The sequence below is a fragment of the Meleagris gallopavo genome, chromosome 2, assembly GCF_905368555.1.
Source record: "Meleagris gallopavo chromosome 2, MGAL_WU_HG_1.1, whole genome shotgun sequence".
NCBI lineage: Eukaryota > Metazoa > Chordata > Aves > Galliformes > Phasianidae > Meleagris > Meleagris gallopavo.
Window position 1 is genome coordinate 58,495,193 of NC_139405.1, and position 24,446 is coordinate 58,519,638.

General features: G+C 40.7%; 1 protein-coding gene across 2 annotated transcripts in view; it reads right to left on the bottom strand.

The window, feature by feature from the left end:
• Positions 1-244: 244 nt before the first annotated feature.
• The window catches only part of RSPO3 (R-spondin 3), a 59,106-nt gene continuing 34,904 nt past the window's right edge, over positions 245-24,446 (bottom strand). For both annotated transcript variants that reach the window (XM_085217363.1, XM_085217362.1), the window contains 3 exons: positions 23,158-23,304; positions 20,662-20,859; positions 245-1,304 (listed from right to left, as the gene is read on the bottom strand). In XM_085217363.1, coding sequence (XP_085073489.1) covers positions 1,111-1,304; positions 20,662-20,859; positions 23,158-23,304 — 539 coding nt within the window. In that variant the 3' untranslated portion in view covers positions 245-1,110. The remainder of the gene's footprint in view (positions 1,305-20,661; positions 20,860-23,157; positions 23,305-24,446) is intronic.

Consider the following 24,446-nt stretch of genomic DNA (forward strand, 5'->3'; position numbering starts at 1 on the left):
TATTACCAAGGAGTTTTGCTTGCCCCGTGAGCAATGGACATTTTCACTTCTTCTGTGTCAGATAGAAGAACTGGGACAAGAATTTAAGTAAAATTAGATAAAAGTTGACAAATCCTATTCATCAATATGCTTGAAGTTGTGGTTATACTGTGCACGTTGTGGCTGAAGTTTTCTTTTTCTCTATGTGAAGCTACTAAATTTTTCCCTCCCCCAGCAGCAAAGGAGACAGCATCGCTGTGAGAAATACAGTTACATGGTCTATTTCTCTGTTTTTTATTAACTCAACATTGTCTCCTACAAATACGATTTGTCATTCACCAGAAGATTTGAAATGTAGACTTAAGTTACACATAGGTATAAAAAGCATAAAACAGCACACATTGTACCACTGTTTAGACCAGAAAACATTCTGTTGTCTCACAGATAAGAGTGCTACTCAAGCTCAGCACCATCACTTTCTGCCTCAGGGATTCAGTCTTCAAAGCTGCAGATGTTTCTGCTTCTCTTCCTTCAGCTTTTGAAGCCTTGCAGGCTTTCCCCTGTGGTCCCTCATCCACATTTGGAGCACGGACCAGGGAAGCACAGGCAATAGCACTCTGCTCCACCAGAGGTTATAAAAACCTTGGTTCCTCCTGGCTCTTCAGAAATGTTTTCCTCCTTCTCGTAATAGTTATGTACAATATATGAAGGGATACGATTTGCGTCTTTGATTTAGACATATCTCTTGCCTCATACTTAAACAATAACTTGAAAAATATTTTACAAAGAAAAAGAACGTTGTTCATCTGAATGTCGTTCATTATTATATTGCTATATTTTATACCCTATTATTAATATATACAAAATTTCTTAATTGCCTTTTACAGATGCACGGAAGCATATAATATAACAGTTCTAAAGTATCCCATTATTAGACTTTTTCTTGGCTCATCTCAATCTCTTTAATAAACTATGTTTGCTTGGAGAATATAGGAAGTATTTGGAATGTTGTTTAAAGTTTAATAGTAACTGGTAGCATTGTCCATTTGCGGCCTGAATGGTTGGAACACCTATCAGGGCGATCTGGTAGAGATAGCAGCATCATAAGACTTAAACAATCATGGAAGGCTGTTAATGTGCAGTGTCGACGGGTGCCAGGTTCTGCTCTTTACTGGGGGCTTTTCGTTTCTTCGGCTGCGTTTTGTTGTTGTTTTCCCTCTGCTCTCGGTTTTGTCTTCGGGCTGCTCGCCCTTTGCTTTCCTGTTTTGACTCCTTACTTTCGTCTTTGTTGGACTTTTTTCTTTTTTCCTCCCTATTTTTTTTCCCTGAAATAAAAATGATGACACATTAGAAGACTTGCTAGGCTGCAATTTCTGACTCCCCTGCTTTGCCACAGCCTATAAAACTTGCCCTGGATTAGCACCTCCCATTAGGAGCTGGGCACTAGTACCAGTGTCCGGGAGTGTCCAACTCTTCATCAACCTACTAAATTAGTACACTGGACTAGTACCTCCCATCAGCCTGGCTCTAAACAAAGAGCTGAAAGTTCCCTGGAGACAATCAGTGTTTTAGAACCAATATAAACATACTTCTCTCTCCCCCAGCCAAGGGCACAGCTCCATGTACTCCACCAAAACACAAATGGGAACTTCTGTGGGCTTTTTTACTGAGAGACTGGTGTGGAGCTGGAATGGGTTGCCCAGAAAGATTGTGGATGTCTCGTTCCTGGAGGTGTTTAAGGCCAGGTTGGATGGGGTCCCTGGGCAGTCTTACATGGTACCTGATGTAGCGGCTGACAACCCTGCCTGTGGCAGGGAAGCTGGAACTTGATCCTTGAGTCCCTTCCAACCCAAGCCATTCTATGATTCATTCTATGCTTCTAAGCCAGGTAACACTAACTATTGACTGATATAACTTTATAGATCTTATAATCTTATAGTACTGCAAATGATCTATCATTTTATTCTATGTCAAAAACACTTCTTGTTTTTAAATATCAGCAGATATAACCCAGACTTTCCTACACAGATACTGGGGGAGTTACAAAAACTTGACAGTAGCTCCTGTGGTTGAGAATGCTGAATACTCAGAACTTTGCCCATGCTGAATATTGAGAACCATTCCCATCCCAAAATCAGAGCTGGGATTTTTTGGCACTCCTGCGGTCTCTGCAGGAGTAAGACACAGTGGGGAAGTAGGTGCAGTACAGTGGCTTCACTGAAAACTGATAACCATCCAAGGTCAGGCAGAGTAGAGGCACTCAACCATCCAAGATAGGTTGGAAAAAGGGAAAGAGGTTCAGAGGTGATGAAGAAAAGGCAGAAAGCAAAGAGCAAGGCTAAGATGTGAAGATATGCTGTACCCTCTTCTTACTGTGTAGCTATGTAGTCTAATTTTGCAGCTTTGCTGTTCCTGACCAACACTGAGATAGGAGAGCAAGGGAAATTCTAGTTAACATTTATTGAGTCAACCCAATAAGAGACAAACATCTGAATTGTTCATCTATTGCTTTATATGCAACAGTTTTTTAGTAACTAATCAGAGATGACCCCACATATGTGCAGAATCCCTCTCTGAATTTGACAGTGCCACCTAAGATATGACAGAACGAGCATGGCAGGCCTGCAGAATGGGTGTGCCAGGCTCAGGGTGTGCTAGCCATCCCTGGAAGAGTTCCAGTCAGAATGAGCATGCATCATACCCAGCTGTAACACTGTCTCTTAATAATGGATAAATTACAGTATGGCATTTCATTCCAGTGGTTCGTAAATATTGTTGACCCAAGTTGAAATGTTTTTTTGAATGGAAACTGTCCGGGTAGTCAGCATTTGACATTGTTCACTAAGTGACTAGCCAAAGCAGCTTCAGCTGTGACTTCTTAGCCACAATTTAAGCATGTTGGAAAAATATTTAATAGCTTCCCTTTGTGTCATGGACCAAAATGTATGTATTTTTATATACATGTGTGAATATACTAAGAATACACATGGCTACACATCTGCAAGTTCCGAGGAAGACCTAACATGAAGCTAGAGACTCATCTAGGCATGATTTTACTGTTTCTGTTTTAATCATACTGATATTTTATTATATAATATGAGGAAAATTGATTTATGTAAAGTATTTAAAATTCAGTGCTACTTCTCTTCTACTCAGAGTCCGTTGTGCAATTTTTTAATTTTTTTTAAATATTTTATTTTATTTTTATGGTTTTATACCAACATCTCCATATTGCAGCTGTTTGTGAATGCAACTGTCTTCTAGATCTGATCTGTTCTGGTAATGCAATAAAGCACTGAAAGGTGACCTTTGCCCAAACTGGTTGTTTAGTTCCTTTCACTAGTATTTTTAGAAATGGGAGTTTTCATGTCAGTATAATATTACTTCATTTTATCCTGTCAGTTTGGGCCCAAAGGAAGATTCTACAAGCAGATTAATTTTGTTATGCCATCTGCTGGCACTGGGGTGTAGCAAGAGACAAATTCCTGTATGCACCTCTCTCCTTGCCCACATACATGTTATCTTCTTCCCAGAGATTTGTTCCTGATTCTTTTCTACAGCACGCTGAACTGGACTCCTGAAATGGTAGAGATTGTTAGGAAATCCGGGCATTTGGCTAAATGAAAAGTGCAAAAATGATACGGGCTACTCAATTTACACGTTTGTCCACATAATTCTTTGCATTTGGAGAAGACAAGGCAAAGGCAGGAATAAAGCTGAAACTCACCAATGAAACAGACACAATGCAAGAATATCAACTAGGCAAAAAATATTCTGGGGAAAAGTCACAGTCTCCCCGCGAGGGAGCTGCAGGGCCGGAGGCGGCCGCGAGGAGGCGCTGTGGTGCCGCGCACGGCCCCTCCGCCAACGGACTCGGAAGCCGGGCCCGGGCTGGTCCTTCTCACCCTCCGGGTGCCTGGGGAAGTCAGCAAGCCGAACTTTCCCTCCCGCCTCTTTTATTTGCTATTGCAACGCCTTTTTTTTTTTTTTTTTTTTTTTTTAATTTACACTGTGTATGCGATGCTTTTTTTTTTTTTTTTTTTTTTTTTTTTTCAGTATGCCAGGAAGAGGATGTAAAAAAAGGCACTGTGTTGGAATTATTGCCATTTCCCGTGGGTTACGGAATTCTTTCATAGTGATGCACTGACACTACATCATTTCTTTCTTTTTATGTATTCAAAAAGGCCTTCCAAAACATGATTTTAAAAAAAAAAAAAAAAAAAAAAGGAAAAGAAAAGAGTACAAGTCTATTGAAATAGGAGGTAGTCAAACATTTCCAAGCAAATGTTTTGCTCATGAAAAAGTGAATTCATGAGAGTCAAATGGCTCCGTGAAATAATTGGCATAAAAACAGCTCTTCTTTCAAACGGAAACTTTACATAACCAACTGTACTGGAGTAAATTGTCTGTTCTGTCAGTTTTCTTGTAGATAGGAGATGCTTTGCTACTTCTAATAGTGACAGCTTTGTATATTGAAACAAGCCTACAGACATGCTGTAATGCTGAGAAGTGCAGTAGTTCAAATTAAATGCAGATGGTGAAATTAATTCAGAGACCGATATAATTACATGTCAAATCAGTTTAAAGGTGCTGACTTCTTGTTAATCTAATTTATAGCCTACAGTCTCAGAAATCCTCCCATCTGCATTTATATACTCCATGCTGGAATACATCTATAAATGTGCAAATTAGGCTGTTTCAGAGAAGTCCTTGCATTGTCACACCAAATGTGGAGTTTCCACTAGATCTATAGCTGTATCTTATGGTGCAATAAGAGCAGGAGTTGATTATGGGTTAGGAAAACTCATGATTTAGAAGATACTAAATCATTGCTGATATGGAATAACCACTGCAGGTTCCAGATTTTGTCTTCTTTAGTCTTATGCTTAGTCTTACACTATTATGTTTTGTTGCAATTACCACAGGGAACTCAAAGCAGTGTATTTGTTCACTTCTCCTTTCCGTAGGCAGACAAACCCAAACCACCATAGGAATAAGTGCAAGCTGATTGTGCAAACTGCGTTGCTCCAGTGGGGGTTGTCACAGGAGAGGTATCATGGAAATCCCAGAGGGGTGGGGATGTTATCCACTGGGGATGATCATATTTCTTTGGGAGACATCACTCCTATGAAGAAATTCATCCTGGGAGAGCAGAATGGGCAAGACAAGAAACAGAACTGTGTCTGCTGGGATTGCAGGCACATACGTAATGAGCTCCTGTCTGGAAGGGTTCTGGTACTTCCACTGTGCATGTCACCACGGACCACAAACCCTCCCCACTACACTGTAATCAGCTGAAGAGCTATAATAAGAGACCACAAGCCACAGCTGCAACGTGCCACAATGTTCTTTCACACTCCTCACAGCCTCAGCTGACCCCTCGGTGCTCCCGTGTAGAGGCAAAATCTGAGGTCTAAGTGCCCCCACTCCATGACCACACTCCTTCCCTATTCTTATCTTTCTCAGAGACATTTGTTAGCCTTGTTAGGGGTGTTACCCCTTCCTCACTACTCTACCTGGACAACAACATGACAACCTGGAAGAAGCTGTGCCAAGTGAAGATACCAGTAAGGGAAGCATTCGCCAGGCTCTTACATCACTTTGTACAGTTCTGTAATCCAGTCATGTCATATTGTGCAAATGGATCACTCTCATTTCCATGAAAAGTGACACATTTTTTTCTGGAACACAAACCATGGCATGTACTCACACTATTTGCTGAGATAACAAGCCTCCAAAGCCACAACTGCCCAGTGAGGCAGAGGACATTGTCCTTTCATTCACAAGCCATTAGCGACTGATTCATCTGGTAAGACTCTATGAAGTTTAAACAGCATAACTTTCTTATCAGTGATTATTTATTTCCTAGTTATATTGGCCTAGTTTTATAGTCACCAGATCTGCAGGTGACCAGAATAGTGAGGGTCACCTATGTCAGAATTACCTACTTACTACCAGGCTCAGTGCGTTTCATCTCCTTAATTGTTCCTCTTGAAGATTAAACAATTGCTGAAGCAACGTTGGGTAAAAAATTAATAGGAGCGAAGGTCCAAAGGCACTTAAGAAGCAATTCATTTGGCCATATATACATTATACTGCTGCTGAGCTGTATAAGAACAGCCTACCGGGCCTTCACATACCACTCCAGACACGTACAGATCTTCAGTATCCACCTTTCTGTGTGGTAGTCTTAGATACATCAAGATACCTCAAATGATATTGACATCTGGCTGAACAGCTGCACAAGAGGACTTGTGGCTAACTTATTTCTCTGTCTCCTCTAGAGAATAGAAATACTTCTCTAGTTGCAGATGGAAGGTGATATTAGAGCCTGAGAGCTACAATAGTCTTTCAGGAGATTTAGGGTTCTTGATCTTCACTAAATCTGAAAATAGGATCTGGACTACTAAACTGAATTCACTTGAAAAATATTCTTACTAATCTCATGCGTACTTGCGTGTCCTTGCAAGGAAAGGACAACTCTGAGTCGGGCATGTAGGAATGAGAACATTGTGACTAAATACAGGAATAGGTCAGACCTGTTCGACACCAGTTTCAAAAAGTAGGCAGACAGGAAAGAAAGGATTCTGAGCATGTGAATGATGCCGAGGCAGAAGATATCAGAATTTGCTGCTGTAACAGTTGAAGAGTGAATTATATCCCATTTAGGTATATGGGAAATAGTTTCTTCCATGGGTTGCTTGAGAAATAACACAATTACACTCACAAGCTCACAAGCAAGGCTTATGGAAAGTCCCTCACATAACTGGCTCCTGACAACCTCTTAGCAATAGAAATGGGTTGGAGCTCTTTCTTGTGCCGTAGAAAAGACATGGCCACTGCCTGAAAATCAAGAATATCCTCCAGTTAAAGAAGCAACCAGAGGAGGAAGATTTCTGTAATGAGTTCTGTTTGCTGTTTATGGAAGCATTTATTGCTGTCTGTTCAAAACAGAGCCTGTAGGCATCTATTTCCTTTGCACTTCTCTGTTGGGACTCAGGGAATTTGTTAGCAGCCTTGTTTTAATCAACACTAATGTTGTACTAACAACGGCAATTTTTTAATTACATAACAGTTTTCATCTTATAAGATCCCACAGCTTATAAAAGTTCAACACTGTTTCCAAAGAATGGAAACACGTGGCTATTTAGTTGAGCAAAGAACACTCCAATTGTTTAGGATGAGAAGTGACCTACACCATGCTGGTATTTAGGAATGCAGTGTTCTCCCTCTGACCTTCATGCTGAGCTGGCATTGAGATTTTTGAGAGTTACTTCTGAGTGGAATTAAGTTTTTATAGCTCTTTAAAATTTACAAAATGGTAGATGAGTGTCCAAATCCCCTGTATAATTCTCTTTCAAGACTAATGCAATCAGATGACAATGGAAAGGCTGCAGATAGTTGTGATTGGTACCAGAAAACCCTACTCTGTTGTAGCTGTAGGATACTGAAAGAAATCTATAGTAGCTTGTATTCCTTAAAGACACCAATAAGCCATGCCCTCCCACTAGCCCACATTGAGATAATAAATATAGACTTTTTTAGAGACTTACTTCAGCTGGTGAAGGCTTTTGAGCAAACCAGAAATAAAAATGTGATGCTGCATTATGTCAGAGTTGCATGTTTAGTCTGCCTCTCTAGAAATAATCAAGAAAAGTTATACATGATAAGAGACAGATGCTTGTGCCTCAGCAGACATTTGAACTCTTTCTAGTACAATAGTAAAAAGGAGAAAATATCCAAATAATTTTTTTTCTTCAGTATTCAAATTTCTACTTGGAGTTTTTTGAAGAGAGGGATAAACAAGGGAGGCCTTTTTCTTTGGCTTTCCTTATATCATTATATTTTCTTATATCACTGCATTAATGTAACCTGTCAGTTCAGGAGACAGTCATATAATCCAATATTTGGATGCATCCATACACAGTCAATGCAGAATGCTTTTTTCCCTACATGAACACAGTTTGATATTGGGCTATGCTGGTGATCCCAACGTGGATTTGCTAATACTGTTTCTAACACCAGGACCTGCCTCACTCAGTACTGGACCTTCATTCAGTGTCATCATTGTGTGTATGCATGCAAACACAAACGTGTGAGCACAGTACATGTCTTTAGAGATATAAAAACATAACTCCATCACTTTGAAGCGTGGGTAAAGCACAGCAGTGCCAGGTAGGTAGGCTTCAAAGGGCAGTTCTCCTTCTCAAGGCTGGTGGCTTTCCATCACCTGTCCTGTGCCAGGTGTCGTTTTGGAGCAGTATCTGAATGCAGTTCTTTAATTATCCAATGTCCCAGGAAGGTGAAAGAAGATGGAGAGTCAACAGGATGTAACACTGGCCCTGCTTTGCATGGTTCACTTGTCCCATCTCCTCCCTATTCCATTTGTTTGCTTTCCCACCTGTGGTGATGCCTGTGCTGACAGGTGGATGGGAACCTGTGCACACTTTGCAGTAATCCTGGCCAGCATGACTGATTGATCAGCCAGTGAGCAGTAGCTCACATACACATGAGAGGCGGCTCCTGATGGATCCACTCAGCACAATCATCAGCCCAGAGCCAGGATGCCATTACTTGAATATGCCAGAGGCTTGGTTTTGCCTCTGTTGTACTTGCTTAAACACACTGAGGTCACCAAGGTTGTTTTCTGGTATAAATGAACAAATAATTTGCTTTCAAGGGTACTTTTCACAAGCAAGGTGTTGAAAAATGACCATTTCTTTCTGTTTCATGTCTCTAGTATTTCTGTTGGCCAAAACATTGATCTTCTCCTCTCTAGGAAGTGCTAGTATTTCCAAACACATTTTCATCCCAATTAAAATGGCAGGTCAGGTTTCTAAATTTCGCTCAGATCAGCGAATCCAAAAGACCCCTTTCAACAACAGTGACATGACATTTCACTTTGGCCATTTCCATTTGGTTCTATGAGGTTTTCTCACCTATTCGAAGAATGCCTGGCACATCAACAAGCAAAAAGCAGCTTGAGGAGAAGGGCCAGCCCAGCAGACAAGCTGAGAGAATACTGGGCAGAAACCTAACACAAAGGCAAAGTTGTTTCAAAACCTGCCTGCTTTCTCCTGGGTCCTCACTGAAATCATATGATGAGTTCCATAATTTGGCATTTTCCATTGCTTTGGAAAATTCAAATGCATTAAAAACAAAACCCGGAGATTTCTGAGGGGGTCATGGAGGACATGCATGAAAAAAAAAAAAAGTAAAAACTGAATGCAGTTATTTTAATATTTCCCGTAAACCCTCAGTTTGAAACGTGTCACAGATAGAAGAAATTGTCCATGTAAATTTTATCCAGGCTCTCTAGTCTTTCCTTGTTTTTTCCAAGAATGTGATAAGTTTATTCTTTTTAAATCCTTCTGAGAATGAACACTGGATCTAAAGCTGTTTGTAGTAACACAGGCTTTGCACACTGAAGTTAGCAGCCGGTTTTATGAGTAGCTTCAAGTGGAATGTGAAGAATGAGTATTGCATGTGATGATGCATCACTGGACTTCATTTTATTTAGTATACTTTATAAACTGACCACCATCCCATTTAGATGAGGAAAAAATGAGGTTAGATAGCTCAAAGGTTAGAGGAGATGAAGCCCCCAATGGGAAGAGAAAGCAGCCTCTCATGGCACAGAGCACCAGGCTGTGCTAAGGAATGTCTGCAACTCCTTAGCCACCTCCCCAGGAGATCTGCTCCAAGTTCCTGCCAGCAGGAGATAATGGCAGCCCAACAGAACTTGCTGCAAGCATGTGTTATTTTTTCTCTTTTGTGCTCAGGGGATGAATTAGGAGTGCTACAGCACTGCTGGTAAAATTGTAATAATCTTAGGCATTGCACTTGTGAGTGTGCCTGTGGGGTGTGTGCAGTCTGTAAATAGGGCCAGTTATAAGAGCCATATTGCAGGGCTGCAAAAAGGTTCTACGGAACCAGAAGTGAAAGCAGCACGAGTGACATTTCTTCTAGTATGATGTATGGCAAGAACTCAGGACCTTCTCTGGACTCTGAAAACAGAGAATCTGGGGACCAGCAAAGGTCTCTCCTTCTAACCACCTTTTGCTTCCTTCTGAGGAAGATCTTATACACAAATCAACTATTATGCTCATGCCTGTCTTTAAAACCAATTAATTAAACACTTTCCTGCCTCCTTTAAGAGTTTTCAGATTAGTGAAAAATGATATAATTCACTGTTTCTAAAATCTGACCGTCTCCTCCTTTTGCTAGAAACTCCTTAAGCACTCTTCTTATAATACCGAAGACCAACTCTGTAGCCACTAAAATCAAAAATATTTTGCAAGGCTCTGGTATGGCATACTCTGAAACATTTTATAGACTGTCATATGGATGTGTAGAATTCTCAGGGGCAAAGAAACAGTAAACATTTGGTGCCCACATACAGTACAGTAAGATAGTAATGAAGTAGAACACGCCACACAAAGAATCCAGAGCTCCCACTCCAACCTTAGCCATAAATTCTCAGCAATTACTTACTGCTTTTCATGTACTTTTGAAAATGTTACCCAGGATTCTTGTATGTCACAGGAAGTTATTTTTTGTACTCTGAAAGAGTGCATTGCTTTCAGCTAGAAAACAGAAGTTCCATCAACTTTAAACCCGAATAAGCCCTACAGCATTCGGAGGGATTCACAGAGATTCTTCAATCTCCATATTGCATCTTCCACAGTGTCAGATTTAAACTTCAGTAATTCACCCATTATAGCTTTAGTCTGCTTTAAAAGCACTGGGGAAAAAATATATATGTATAACAAATAAAATAGGCTGTGGCTGGGATTGCGATCCTTCATCTTCATGGTGGACTTTTATCTATATAGTGGAGTCTTTATGACATTCTCATGTTCCACAACTATAGAACGGAGATAATGGTTCCTTAATTATGGTTAATGCTTTGACAGCTACAGATGAAAGCCATTACTAGTGCGAGTTAAAGCCAATGAAATGGATGAAAAGACTCATCCTTACTTTTACAGTTAACGGTTTAAGGAACTGAACAACAGGCTTCAATCAGTCAGAGAGCTCAGGTCCTTTATGGAGTATTGTTTCCTTGCTCATGCTTAAAGGTAGCAGGGTTCAGATCACCTACTGGTATTCCCTCCCACCACCCACATCCACACAAGAAATAAAGTCAGTTCCTCTGCATTTAAACAAAATCCTTCTGGTTTAGCAATGCACATTTCTACTTAAGCAATAAACATCTGTCGTCTGCCATTCATTAATATTAATTATAAATGGTCACTAGCTCATGGGATCCAAGTCCACCAGCTGAGATTTTTCCAACTGTGACCTTGCAAGGGTTTGTATAAAAAGTGTTCAGAAGGGTCCTTCCAAGCCTGAAGCCAACAGTAAGTGCAGTTTGCAGAGTATAGCATTTATATCATGCACTTAGAACAAGAGCAGTCAGAAAGGGATATGGAGAGTGGGGGAGGGAGGAAAGGAGAGAATACAGGGGCTAAAACAGGGCTACTTTAAACACTTAAGTGTTTTAGACCTTTCTGTAGGCTAATGACAGAGAGAGGCATCGTTCATAATGAGACTGGGCCATCCACTAAACATTACTGTAAATGAAAGGTTGCGTGAATTAAAGGTTGTTCATCTCATGTTTCAGGAATGTAGTTGTGTTTCATGTCTGAAGTCTGTTTTCCTTTTAAACGGAGTTCTTCAGATGACAAATGAGAGAGGGAATTTCAGACAGCAAATGGGAAGAAGTAAATACATGCTTAAGAACAAAGCAGAGACATAACGGTAGTTGTAAATCTTTATGCTAGGGCTACTGTTTGCTATAGATATTGGGGAGGATTAGATTAGATTCAAAATTCAAAAAATTTCATCACTGGGTCATTTTGCTTGTAAATCCCAGAAAAATCCCCAGAGTTAATAATTACATACTAGCCTGCAGATGTTTAGCTTGTGGACCCCTGATTTATTCTTTTTACAGCCATTTCTTGTTTCAAGGAACTAAACATTGAATTTTTCGGAAATGGCTTCCTATTTTTTCATTAAAAACATGGCCACCAAAATTTTAAATGACAAATGTCTTTTTTTCTTCTCATTAATTTCTTGCCACTTAAAAATTACTTTAACAAACACAAGTGAAAATATTTGTTTGTATCTGTCCTTAGAATTAACTTTTTTTTTCTTTTTTTTTTTAAAGCTAAACATACAGCAATATTCCCCTGATGGACCACATCTTTGTCTACTATCAAATTTTACATAGTTTCATTGGCAGAGTGGTGGTAGCTTTCATTTCTAGTGAATTAGTGTGACGAGAGAGTGGTGAGGTGCTGGAACAGGCTGCCCAGAGAAGTTATGGATGCTATTTCCCTGCAGGTGTTCAAGGCCAGGCCCCTGGACAGCCTGCTGTAGTATTAGATATGGAAGTTAGCAGCCTTGCCTGTGGCAGGGGGGTTGGAGTTTGATGATCCTTGAGGTCCCTTCCAACTCAAGTCATTCTGTGATTCTATGATTCTAAGTCCACTGAACTATATAAACAGGAATATGCTGGTGAGTGCCAAGAGGAGCATGGCAGATATACCAGCAAGAGACTAAACAAAATGGAAGAAAAATCTGTTTCAATGCCCTCATTCAGGCCCAAATGAAAATCTAAGCTTGGTAAAGACAGAAGGATACTTTACATTGAATGTGTCAATAGAAAGTGACACTTGAAATAGTGCTGTGCAAATGTGCAGCATGTCTTCTGTCTGTCTTACAGAAGGCAATAGGCATGAAAAAAATTTATGGAAATGTTGTGGTAATTTTAGAAATGTAGGGAAGCTTATCAAAGCATTATCTAGTTCTTTTCTGGACTCTGTGGCTGGACTGCTATTCTTAGACTGTTTCTGATGGATGTTTGTCTAACCTCCTTAAAAATCTTCCATGATGGAGATTCCCACAACCTCTTTCCTGATCTTTACAGTCTCTGATAACAACACTGGATGTTATCTCATTGGGAACAATACAAAGCTCCTTTGGCTCTTTATAATGAAAAGCTATGGCAGCAAATGTTTTCTTCGTCAGAGTTAAGGGGCTGGAAGAGACCTGGGAAGTGGCAGCCTAAACAGACCAAAGGCTACAACAGGTGTCAGAGCTAGGAGGGAGCATATGCTGAGAGAGACGAAGAGGCTGGAGATGCAGAGACCTGGGTGGGAAAAAGCAAACAGAGCTGCTTGGGTGGGAAGAACAGGCAAATATTCAGTAAGATGAGGAGAAACAGCAGCCAAAAAGTGCTTGTTTTCACTTTGTTACAAAGGAAAGTTGAAAAATCGTTTCTTTACAGCTAGATCCAAAGTACCCTGAAGTCAATGGGATTTCAATGGGTCTTGGACAATGCCCTTTAAAAGAATTAGGCAGTTAATACAGTAGTGAATGAGTGCCATTGGTCTCCACAATTTGCTGTGCTATAACAGCATTGCTATACATGGAAGTGTTCCACAGCTCAGGATTTAGCTGATTTAACAGTGCTCTGTGTGTCACCATTAAAACTTGAAACACCCACTGCCAGATTTACTCTGTTGCTCACATACACCAAATATTTTGCATTCTTGGACTAAATTTGATGGATGTACTACCAAACTGCTTTCTTGCATTTGTTCTTCTTTCCAGGTCATACAGGCAAAAATTGAGTTTTAGATCTCCAGATGACAAGGACCAAGTGGGCCCTGCAGCCACTTCCCTTCATCTTTACTCTGTGGTAATGTTGCCCAAGGACAAGAAAACAGCTTGCTCTGGTCTGCTGGGGAGTAGAGAAAAGAAACGTATCAAGATATTTGGCCATGGCACACAGCCTGCAAGAGGCTGATTTCCTTTTCCAGCTGCGACAAATAAGTCCCACTGCTCCTTACAATGCTAGAAGTTAGGGCAAGGACTTTGGAAGTACCAGCTGTGAGAAGTGGAGAAAAAGGATAAATGAGGACATGCAGGCAGACTAAGGAAAGAGGGTAGGGTAAGAGAAAAAGATATTCTGTTCTTTTGCATGTGATCTCTGCCCTGCAGCTGGGAGAATACAGTAGCCACGGTTTCCTATTTTCCTCTCCATGGAAAACAGTAAAGTGATGCCACCAGATACGAAGGTGCTGTGGATTAGTACAGTACAGCAGTGCAATGAAGGAAGGCCCTTTTGTGTCTGCACTGCATAACTGCTAGTTTGGTTTCGGTCTCTGACCTTCACCAGCTCCCTTTCTCTCCCCACCAGCCAAATCAGGAGAATAGGCCCAGATAGTCTGGATGCAAACCAAAAGATGGTCCTTGGCCTTGTGGCCAAGGAGAGTGCATCTTTGCATGCTTTTCCTTAGCAGTATAGACATAGCTGTGGATTTCACCTTCCCAGACAATTCTGTTCAAGAGGGAAGATACTAGAAAGATGTTTGAAATTTGGTGCTGAATGGATGGGCACTTTGGAAGGGCGGAGGGAGAGGAACTGGTGATGTTGTGTTTTTCCTACAGAGCTCAGACATCTAAAGGATGTTTGCAGGCCACTTCTGGAGCAGAGAGAACCTCCAGAAGGGAAGACTGGAAAGGGAAAAAGAGATGATTTCTATTCCTTATTTGGTTCAGTGATCTAGGGAGAAGTGCTCCCATGTCATCCACATTTTATTATAAGAATGAAGTCAGCTTTTTTTTCGGAATTACTTACTGCACAGGAAGTGCTGACCACCCACTTCTTTCTCTGCTTTGCGATGACTGCCACACTGTATAGCACTGTATGTGCAAAGACTTGCAGCAAGTTCATGTTGCCTGCTTGCACAGTGTGTATGTCTGTCAGAACTGGGAGATACGGTGAGAATTTGCTATTCACCCTAACACAAAGTAAGCACACTTGTAGCAAAATGCTACATTACTAGTAATTAGTTTGGATTTTAAGGTCTTAGTTTGCAGGTAGTTACATAATACGACATTCAAAAATGACTAACTTCAATTATATTTTGAAAGTGCTTTGACTAAAGTTTAAAATAGGCTTTCCCTGCCTTTCCAGCCCTTGAATTCTTGAGCTGTACATACTTGCTTACTAGCTATTTTGGATTCACAAATCTCTCTGACTCATATTGATCCTCTTTTTCCCTTCTTAACCATTCTCCCCCAAGATCTCTTTTCTAAATGGTGACCATTTGTGCAGGCCAGCGGTGGTGGGCAGCCTTGTGCTTTCCGTGTCCTGCCTTGCTCAAGGTATTTCCAGAAAGGCATTTCCCTTGATGTTGCAACTAAGGAATTCCCAGTTGCAACAGTCCTTGTATTGGGGGCTGGAAATGTGTTAAAGTTAAAGAGTCAAAACCCCTGCGAGGAAAGGAAATGAGAGGTCCTCTTGGCAGAAACAAACAGAAAATAAACAATCGAACTCAATTCCTCAATTATAGTAAGTCAGGCTCGCAAAGGCCAGAGTTATGACCCACTGGCGTATGCAGAATGTAAACACGGGGATGCAGTAATTAGCTTTGTGTTCATCTTGAAGCTTCAGAAGTCCTGTGACCCACCACGGAGTAAGGTCATTAACCACAACCACACGAGTGACCTTCACACAGGACACCCCATCTCTCACAGTTAGTCTAGAGAACAGTGCACTTGTGATGGCTGTCTGGCTCACATGCGCCAATCCTTTTGATTTAAATACCACCAAGCTATACATAGGGGAGAGGATCTGACTTTCAGGATGAGCTGTGATAGAAATATCTTATTTTCCCATGTAGTTATGCTTAAGAACTTAGCAGGTAAGATCCACATCATTCACCCTGGACTGTCCTTAGCAGTCATTGAGAAAAGGGAGCTCCCTCTGGAGAAAAAAATCATTTTGCTCTTTTCAGAATCCATCTAATTGCACATGAATCCCTCTCCCCAAGAGCAGTATCCCAGTATCACACCTTTAATATGATACTTCAAGGACCTTCTTAGACATAGGCAACTAATTTTTAGCAGAGACTCAGTGATGACTCCCATCTTGTCATGCCCTTTATGAATTCTCAGAAGGCAAAACTCTTGTTGTAAACATCAAGTGCACATCAACTTCAAATTGTCCAGCATGAAAAAAAAATTCTACAAAATGAGTGAGCAACTACTTGAGAGTCCAGAATTTTCAGGAGGAAATTGATATTACTACAGGAACAAACACATTGCTGTGGCACATATTTGTGTAAGTGGGTACAAAGGAGTTTCCTTGTATTGTAGAGATTACAAAACCTTGATTTTATGGACCATGGTTCAAAACTCGTGCAAAGTATGAAACTCTACTAATGGCTTCCTTCCCTACTCTACTTCTATGTACACCTTAAAACTGTAATACAACTTACACACTTTCTCTTGTTTTAATAGAGGCTCTCTTTCTCTTTCTCTGTGCTGCCTGGGACACCTTATCTGGCCATTAATAAAACCAATGCACCTTGAAAAGACATTAAGTGAAGATTTTGTTGCTATTGTTAGAGATGCTAAAGGAGCCTTCTGTGCTCCTTTGTTACATGAATCCATGTGGCATCAGAGTGTATACATCAGGGTGGGTAACTCAATGAGTTTAAGTTAACTGAATACAAGTAGTTTATTGTGTAATACCAGGGTTGCTCCAAAAGTAATGCCTCCTATGTTACTATGTTGATCCATTACATCAGAAGCAGATGCTGGTGCTATGACAGTAAAAGCTGAACCTTCCCAACAATATTCTGTTACGTTTTGTTGCTATGTGACAGATAGCAGCAGAAGGGCAATCTGACAGAATGGTGTCTGTCCTGGAAATGTGTATGAAGCAAAGGTGTCGAATTGAATTCCTCTGTGCAGAAAAAATGGCACCCACTGACATTTACTGATGCTTGCTGAATGTTTCTGGAGACTAAACGGTAAATGTGAACACAGTGAGGCAGTGGGTGATGTGTTTCAGCAGTGGCAACAGTGACATTAAAGACAAGCCATGTTCTGGATGGTCATGCACAGCTGTCAGACCATGAAATGAAGGATGTCTTTATCCACAAATAGTTGGTTTACAACAGGAAACTGCATACAGAGCTGAAGATCAGCAACTTTGTGTTGGAAATGATGCTGGCAATGCTGGAATATCACAAAGTTTACACAAGGTGGATCCCTTGAATTCTCACACAGGAACAGAAAGAACAACATAAGCAAGTTTGTCAGGATCTATTGAATCAATATGAAGCTGATCCAGTTTCTTGAATCGCATCATTACCATTCATGAGATGTGGTATCACCACCATAAGCTGGAGTCAAAATGACAGTACATGAAGTGACGACATATGAATTTCCCATTAAAGAAAAATCTCAAGATGCAGCCCTAAAGGAGTAAAGTGATGAGCACTGTCTTTTAGGATATGAAAGTAATGATCCTTCCAGATTTCCTAAAACTGGACAAACCATCAACTCTGACCACTGCATCACAACACTGACTAAGTTGAAGACTCGAGCTTTGAGTCAGACCAGAGAAGAAGACAACCTTCCTCTTGCAACAGTATAATGCCAGGCCCCAAGCCAGTTTGCTTTGGAGCATATTGTCAATCTTGGTTGGACTGTCCTATCACACCCACAGTATAGTACAGATTTGACTCCTTCTGAATTCCATCTGCTTGGACCAATGAAAGATGGACTGTGTGGGTAGCATTTTCCTAGCAATGACACCATCACAGCATCTGTGAAACAGTGGGTCACCTCTGCTGATACAGATTTTTACAAGTGCAGCGTGCAGGCTCTTGTTCATCGCTGCAAAAATGCATAGCTAACGGTGGTAATAATGCTGAAAATTAGTTTTTTGTAGCTGTCATGGTTTTATGAGAGAATTTGATAACATTGATAATACTAAGAGAATTTGTTCTATGAAGTAGTGCTATTGTGCTCGTTGTATTGGTTGCAGTTATCATAGAAATAAATAGGAAGCATTACTTTCACTGTGACCTATGTATTTTAACCTTGTTAGTATGAAGTTACATTGTTTTCAGCTGAAGTAAAATCTTGGCAAATGCCCTGGGGTTTTTAGCTAACAGGTAGTTTTGCATATTTAAGGTAGTTTTGCATATTTAATAGATGCCTGATAGGACTCCTTCTGCATACCATAGTCATCTGAAGACATGCACTCAAAACTCTAGCATCTTCTCCCAGTAAAACTCAATTTACTAGACAGAGAGAGAGAAAAAAAAAAAGAGTTATACTGGATCACACCAGCTTTAATGGCATACTAGCAGATGGAAACAAAAAGCCATCTTCATTTGTCTTATCTTGTTCTGTGTAACTGTTCCAGAAACATGCACTTGCCTCTCTGAGATAGCAGCAACTGAAATGACTAACATCCTGTCTCTGATTTCAACTTCTTGAGCAAAGTCACTGAGGGATCTGTGACGAGCATACCCCGTCATGATGTGGTCTTTGCCCTTACTCCCTCGGCCACAGACATATAATCAACATGGAAATGGCAAAGACGGACTGAACTAACTTTGTCTGCTAACTTGTCTGATTGCAGATGACACATAGCAGCACTGTTGGTTCTTGCTAGGTCTGCTGCTAGACTTAGTTGATGCTGTGGAAGCTAGTCTCCAAAGCAATCCCCAAGTGGCAGTGTGGAGTTGTACAATGCAAAATAGCATTTTCAATATTTCTTAACAGTAAGTCCAAATGTATTTACTTTCCCTTTCCTGTCCAAAAGAGTTTTTGTTGTTAACTCCCTCTCATCTCATTGACTGGACTAGCTATCATAAGAACAGAGCTTGCTTTGGCTTTTGATACAAGCACTCTCTTGTTTGAAGGGGAACAGAAATTTCTCTTGGAGAAATAGACAGTGGCAGTAAGGAAGATAAGTTGCCTGGAGATTAACTTGGAAAGCCTCATTTCCCTATCCCAGTAGGAACATAAGGAAACTCTGAGCCTAATCCATCCCTTCAAGGTATTTTAACCTAATGTTTCATGTGTGAATTTCCTCAGTTTTATTAAGGATTACCTTTTATTTCATTTTAAATAAACTCATCTTTCTTTGAAGGTGTACAAAAATGAATTGGACAGATATTTGTGGGTAATATTACAGAGGATTGTACAGCGATGTCTTTCAGAACATTAAAAAAGTACTCTCAGCCATACACATGCAAATCCCAAAGGCGTAAGCAGTATTGGAACATAGTTGTTGGAACATAGGTTACATCTGACTGCATTTAGTTCAAAGTATGAAAGTGTCTACTGAGTGTGAAACAGACTAGAATATACTCTGTGACTTGCTCAAAAGAGAAGAATAATGGTTTTATGCACATTGCAGAAAAAATAAAGATTTTAAAGGAATTCTATGTGTGTGCAGTATTTTTCAAATATGGCTTGGCTCAGATCTTGTTAAATAAGGATTGACAGTAAAATAGGTGAGGAGTTTCTTTTAAAGTACTTACTACATATGAAATACAGGCAATTCTCAAAGGAAAAAAATCCAATCTGAGAATGCTGCCAAATTACCATAAACAAATACATGACATCATTATCACCTTAAAGAAAAGCAACAGTTTTTAGACTCAAAACTAAAGTTCAGAACTATATTTTCAGCTCTGACTATTGTATTGTAGTGTAACTATTGTAGAAAAAAATACTCTTTTCTTCCAGTTACAGTGAAGTAACAGGTTTGTGCTTCAAGCTGTGCCACCATGCAAAAGCGATAATTTTCATGGACATATTGAATATATAGTCTAAACAGGAAGAAATCTGTACATAGCTTGTCTTGGCTGCTCTCCTGAGGCAGACACACTGCTCTACCTTGCATCCAAATCTGGGATCCCCAACACAGGAAAGATGTGAAGTTTTTGGAGAGGGTTCAGAAGAGGGCCACAAGAATGATTTCAAGGGCTGGAGCACTTCTCTTATGAAGACAGGATGAAGAAACAGGGCTTGTTCAGCTTGGAGAAGAGAAGGCTGTGGGGAGACCTCATTGCAGCCTTCCAATATTTAGAGAGAGTTTATAAACATGAGGGAAATCAAATTTTTACAAGGGCGGATAATGATAAGACAAGGGGGAATGGTTTCAAATTAAAGGAGAGGACATTGTGATTAGATGTCAGGGTAAAGTTTTTTACTGAGAGAGTGGTGAGGTGCTGGAGCAGGCTGCCCAGAGAGGTTGTGGATGCTTTGTCCTTGGAGGTGTTAAGTGGAGTTTCCCTTGCTTGCCACAGAGTGTTGTGGTCTTTCTCCTACACTGGGACTCTGCAAGTAGAGGGCAAGATCATGCCACATTTTTCAACCAGAGCTAGTACAGAGAGGTCAGGGTGTGAGAGATGTCACAGTGCTGCAATAGTAGGAGTTACAGGCTTACCTGTATAGGAGCATGACATAGGAACCATTTCAGAGGAATCTTATGGTTGAATCATGAAAATTGACTGCCTGATATTCAACAAAAAACTTTCACCATGCTGTGTTTTATAATGGACCTTTTTGCTGCACGTGCAACATCTCATTTCAGCAGTTCGTTCAGCAGAACCTACAGAGAGTGCATCTTCCCATCCTACCCACCCTGTGTACTCTGGATCACACAAAGTGCATTTTTTTCAGCAGCATTAGGACTTTATTTACACCAGGGAAGTGCACAGTTCCCTCCAGCTCAATGAATGTCACGTCAGTGGGAGCTTTGGGGAAGCCAGCAATTGAGGCTTGAGAATTCAGATGCGAATATTTAAACAAGTACAATACAAAACTGAAATTATGATGATGATAACGTGGTACCTTTTCCTTCCTTCTGACATCTCTTTCTTTGTACCATACATTTTCTGCTTTCGCTTGTAGCTGGGCAAGGATTGCCCCTTGCTGACGGGTGTTGTATGATCTCTCTGACCCTTACTTCATTTCCTCTTTTGAAACCACATGTTTTTCCTTTCTTTGTGCAAGGGCTCCATGGACTCCACTCACTAGCTTCACAGTGCACTGCAACAAACATAAGACAAGCTGAGCCTGGCCAGTATATTTTTGTATACATTATGCATATGGTACATTCATCTTATTCTGCATCAGCTAAAAGCTAGCAAACACAAATGAAATGAATCAGGATTTAAAGCAATGAATTGAGTAAATTTATACTACTGAAGGTATATTGCATACAATAATGTCAAATAATTATGTCAGATGCTATTTTGTACCTGCCATTTTGCAATTCTGTCCCTGAAACAGGGCAGCAAAACCAAATTGGTCTCAATGAAATCAGTTATTGGGATCTTTTCTTTGGTTGGTTTGGTGTTGTGGAGATAGAGCTCCTATTGGTTTTAGTGGAATTAAACAGGAGAGAGGCGAAGGAAATCACTGTGTCAAGATGCTGCAGCTGGTCTTTGAGGTATTGAATTTGGAAATCAATAGAGTTATAATGAAGTAACGGTTACAGAAACATTACATTAGAAACCAAGCATCTTTGGTTATCTCTTGCTTGGCATTCAACTTAAATAGTGATAGATCTGGAACACATGTAAGGTGTAAGTTAGCAAAGCAGAGGAAATTTAGTGGTAAATGAACTTTTAGAAAAGTGTAAGTTGCAGTTTCCAAACTACAGTGATCTAAATGCATACCCCATACTATTGGGAACTCAAAGGTATGCCACTGGACACTTGCCCAAAGAGTATAGACAAAAATGTGGGCAACCTGGAGCTTCAAAACATGGTCTTAATAGCTGTGCCACCTCCTCAGTATCCTACTCTTAATAAAAGGTAGTAATTATTTGCTTTCTCATGTGTTACTTAAGAACCTAAACCTCCACTAAAGAAGAAAGAACTTCTTGCATCTTTATAGGGAGGATTTCATAAGTAAGTCAACATTTTTCCTGATTCAGAATTTACTTTAAAATTTTTCAAAACTTAAAAATGTTACTGATCTCAGGCAATCTTTGAGCCTCCCTCCAGTAAACTGTCATGTGGGTAATTTTGTTTTTAACATTACACTGGAGCTTTCCTGTTAAAATAATTGGCCTTCACGTGCACAGAAAGGTTCTGTTTTTCCTCCATAACTTTAAATGGCTTTTCTGAGTTAAGACTGACTCATTGTTAAAGCAGCTAAGTCTACAGCACTTGGAAACAGCCACCAAGAAACAAAAATTATCCCCTGAATTGCTTCCAAAGATGAAAGTCTTTGCTAGAAAATAAAACCGTAAATACCGTCACTACCACCTGAACTAATAGCTACTTGAGAAAGAAAACACTGAACCAGTGCACATTATTTTTACTCCTGACTTGCTTGCCCTGCCAAATGGGATATGCCAGAGAGAGTTATGTGCATGATGCTGTGGAGGAGGAGATTTTCAGTATGGCCAGGCTGTGCCTAAGTGCGTCCTGGTTGCAGGTGGCTGAAGAAGTTACTGCTCCCACTGTGGCTTGCAGCCCGCAGCCACCACAGTTCACAGCCAGTGCACCAAAATAAGCTGAGCCCTGCTGCAGCCTCAGCGTGTTCATGGCAGGGGACATGGATAGCAGCAGCCCACAGGCAAACACATCATTCTTCCTGCTTTCGGCTGCAGGGGTGGCAGAGGGATGAAGCAGACAGCTAGGTGTGTTGACCTCCAAAATTGCCCTGGCCTGAAGAATTGGAGCTTGTGACTCAGAGGCTGAAGAGATATAAAAGCAGCTCTCGTTTCTGCAGCCATGAGTCACCAGAGCAGTGCCGCCAATCTCACTCCTTCACAGAGAGCGCTATGCTGTTCGCCATCTGATTTTAATCCTCTCTTTCTACAGTCAGGTGATTATGCACAAATACTATTTTAATTTCTAGCTCTCCTCTCTGGGAATATAAGATTCAAAATGCTGGTGCACACATGCTGTGAAGGCACAGATAGCACAAAGGACTAAAACCAGAGCAGTTAGTATTTTGAACTTCAAGATAATGTAAGGCTTGCATTGACATTTTTATACCTTTGACGGTAGTGGTGCAGCCAACACTGTAACAGTTCAAGCTGAAGGTAGATGTCATTCTACCTCAGCACAGGCCAAGTCAGCAGGATGAAATGGGCCTTTTTTCCTGAGGCAGAACTGCCATTAGCATTGGGGCTGTATTTTGGGGCACAACCGAGCTTGATTTTTATGAAGTGATGTAAGTTTGTTGTACCTTGTGATGCAGAACATTTCCTGGGTGGATTTGAGCCTTTCCCAGAGCTCTAACTGATCTTGCAGCTTGTGCCCTTCACAGATCTCCCATCCCCACGAGGAAACCAGGTAGGGCTGGGCCTTTATATGGGGCTGGACTTACCAATACTAGTGCACTCCATTGTGTGGTTGTTGGCTTCCAGCCCATCAGGGCACTTTTCAAGGCACTTTCCACTGTATAAGTAAAACCCACTTTTACACTTTGTGCAGAAGTTTCTGGTGAAGCAGGTATCACAATCAGCTTTACATTCTGAAATGCAAAGAGGACACAACACTGATGCTCTTTTGTTGTGAAACACCACAGACTCAAATACAATAGAATTCAAGGTAAAATCACTTTAGAAGGCTCTAGCAATGTTAAAGTCTTCAAAGGAAACAAATTATTTTTATGTCTCCCTTATGACCTGTACATACATTGAGGACCACAGCAAGTGAATTTAGTATGAGTCAGAAATTAATAAGGATGGTCTGATGCTGGATCATCACATGCTTCCTTTGCAGACCGATGCAAACTGAAGACAAAGCACAGCTCATCAGAATAACAACACACTAGTTGTAGTGCATATAGCTACAGGTCCTGGGCCCAGTTCCACACTATCTATCTCCATCCATCCAGGAGAAATAAAATATTTAGAGTTTGCTTAAAATCAGCATAAACAATATATTTCCCAGTTCTCAGGTGCTTTTAAAATAAGCAAGCAAAAGTTTGTGTATGACACAGCTCATGTTTGATATGCAAGGCCACACACTGCTAAAAACTGAGCAAGTACTTTGCAGTGTCATGTTACTCTGCAAGATTTTGCTCTAGGGTTTATTCATTAAATAACTTTTAGTACCAGGTAAAATCTGAAGAGTGTCTTGGCTGTCACAATTATGTTTTTATATCACCTGTGGGGTTAAAAAGTGAACTCAACAACAAAAATCACAGGAGGAAGGAAAAGAAAGGGAATGGGAAGGATATTGCAAAACCAGTACATTTATGGTTCAAAATACATAATGGGTTCGAAATGTTGCCCAAAAGATAAATAAGAGAATTCTTTAGAATAGAATAGTTCTCTGCTTCCCAGTCTGCACGCAACACGAATCAGGTAACCTCTCCAAACCAGGTTGAGACCTTGTATTTTGGTACAGGCATTTACAGGACTACATTGCATGCAAGATGAGCTATAAGCAGACCAGAACAAAACACATCTCCACAGAGATCCACCAGCCACCATTTCACCATTGTCTCAAGAGGAAGGCCAATGAGCTAAACTGCCCCAGGCTCCAACGTTCAGTGGCCCTCAGTTTTCCCTAAGCCCCACTGCCACTCCAACTTGCTGAGCAGCCTCTGGAAGGCAGTGCCTGTGGCCTGCTGATGCTCCACTTCTGTGTGAGTGTAGAGGAGGCCAT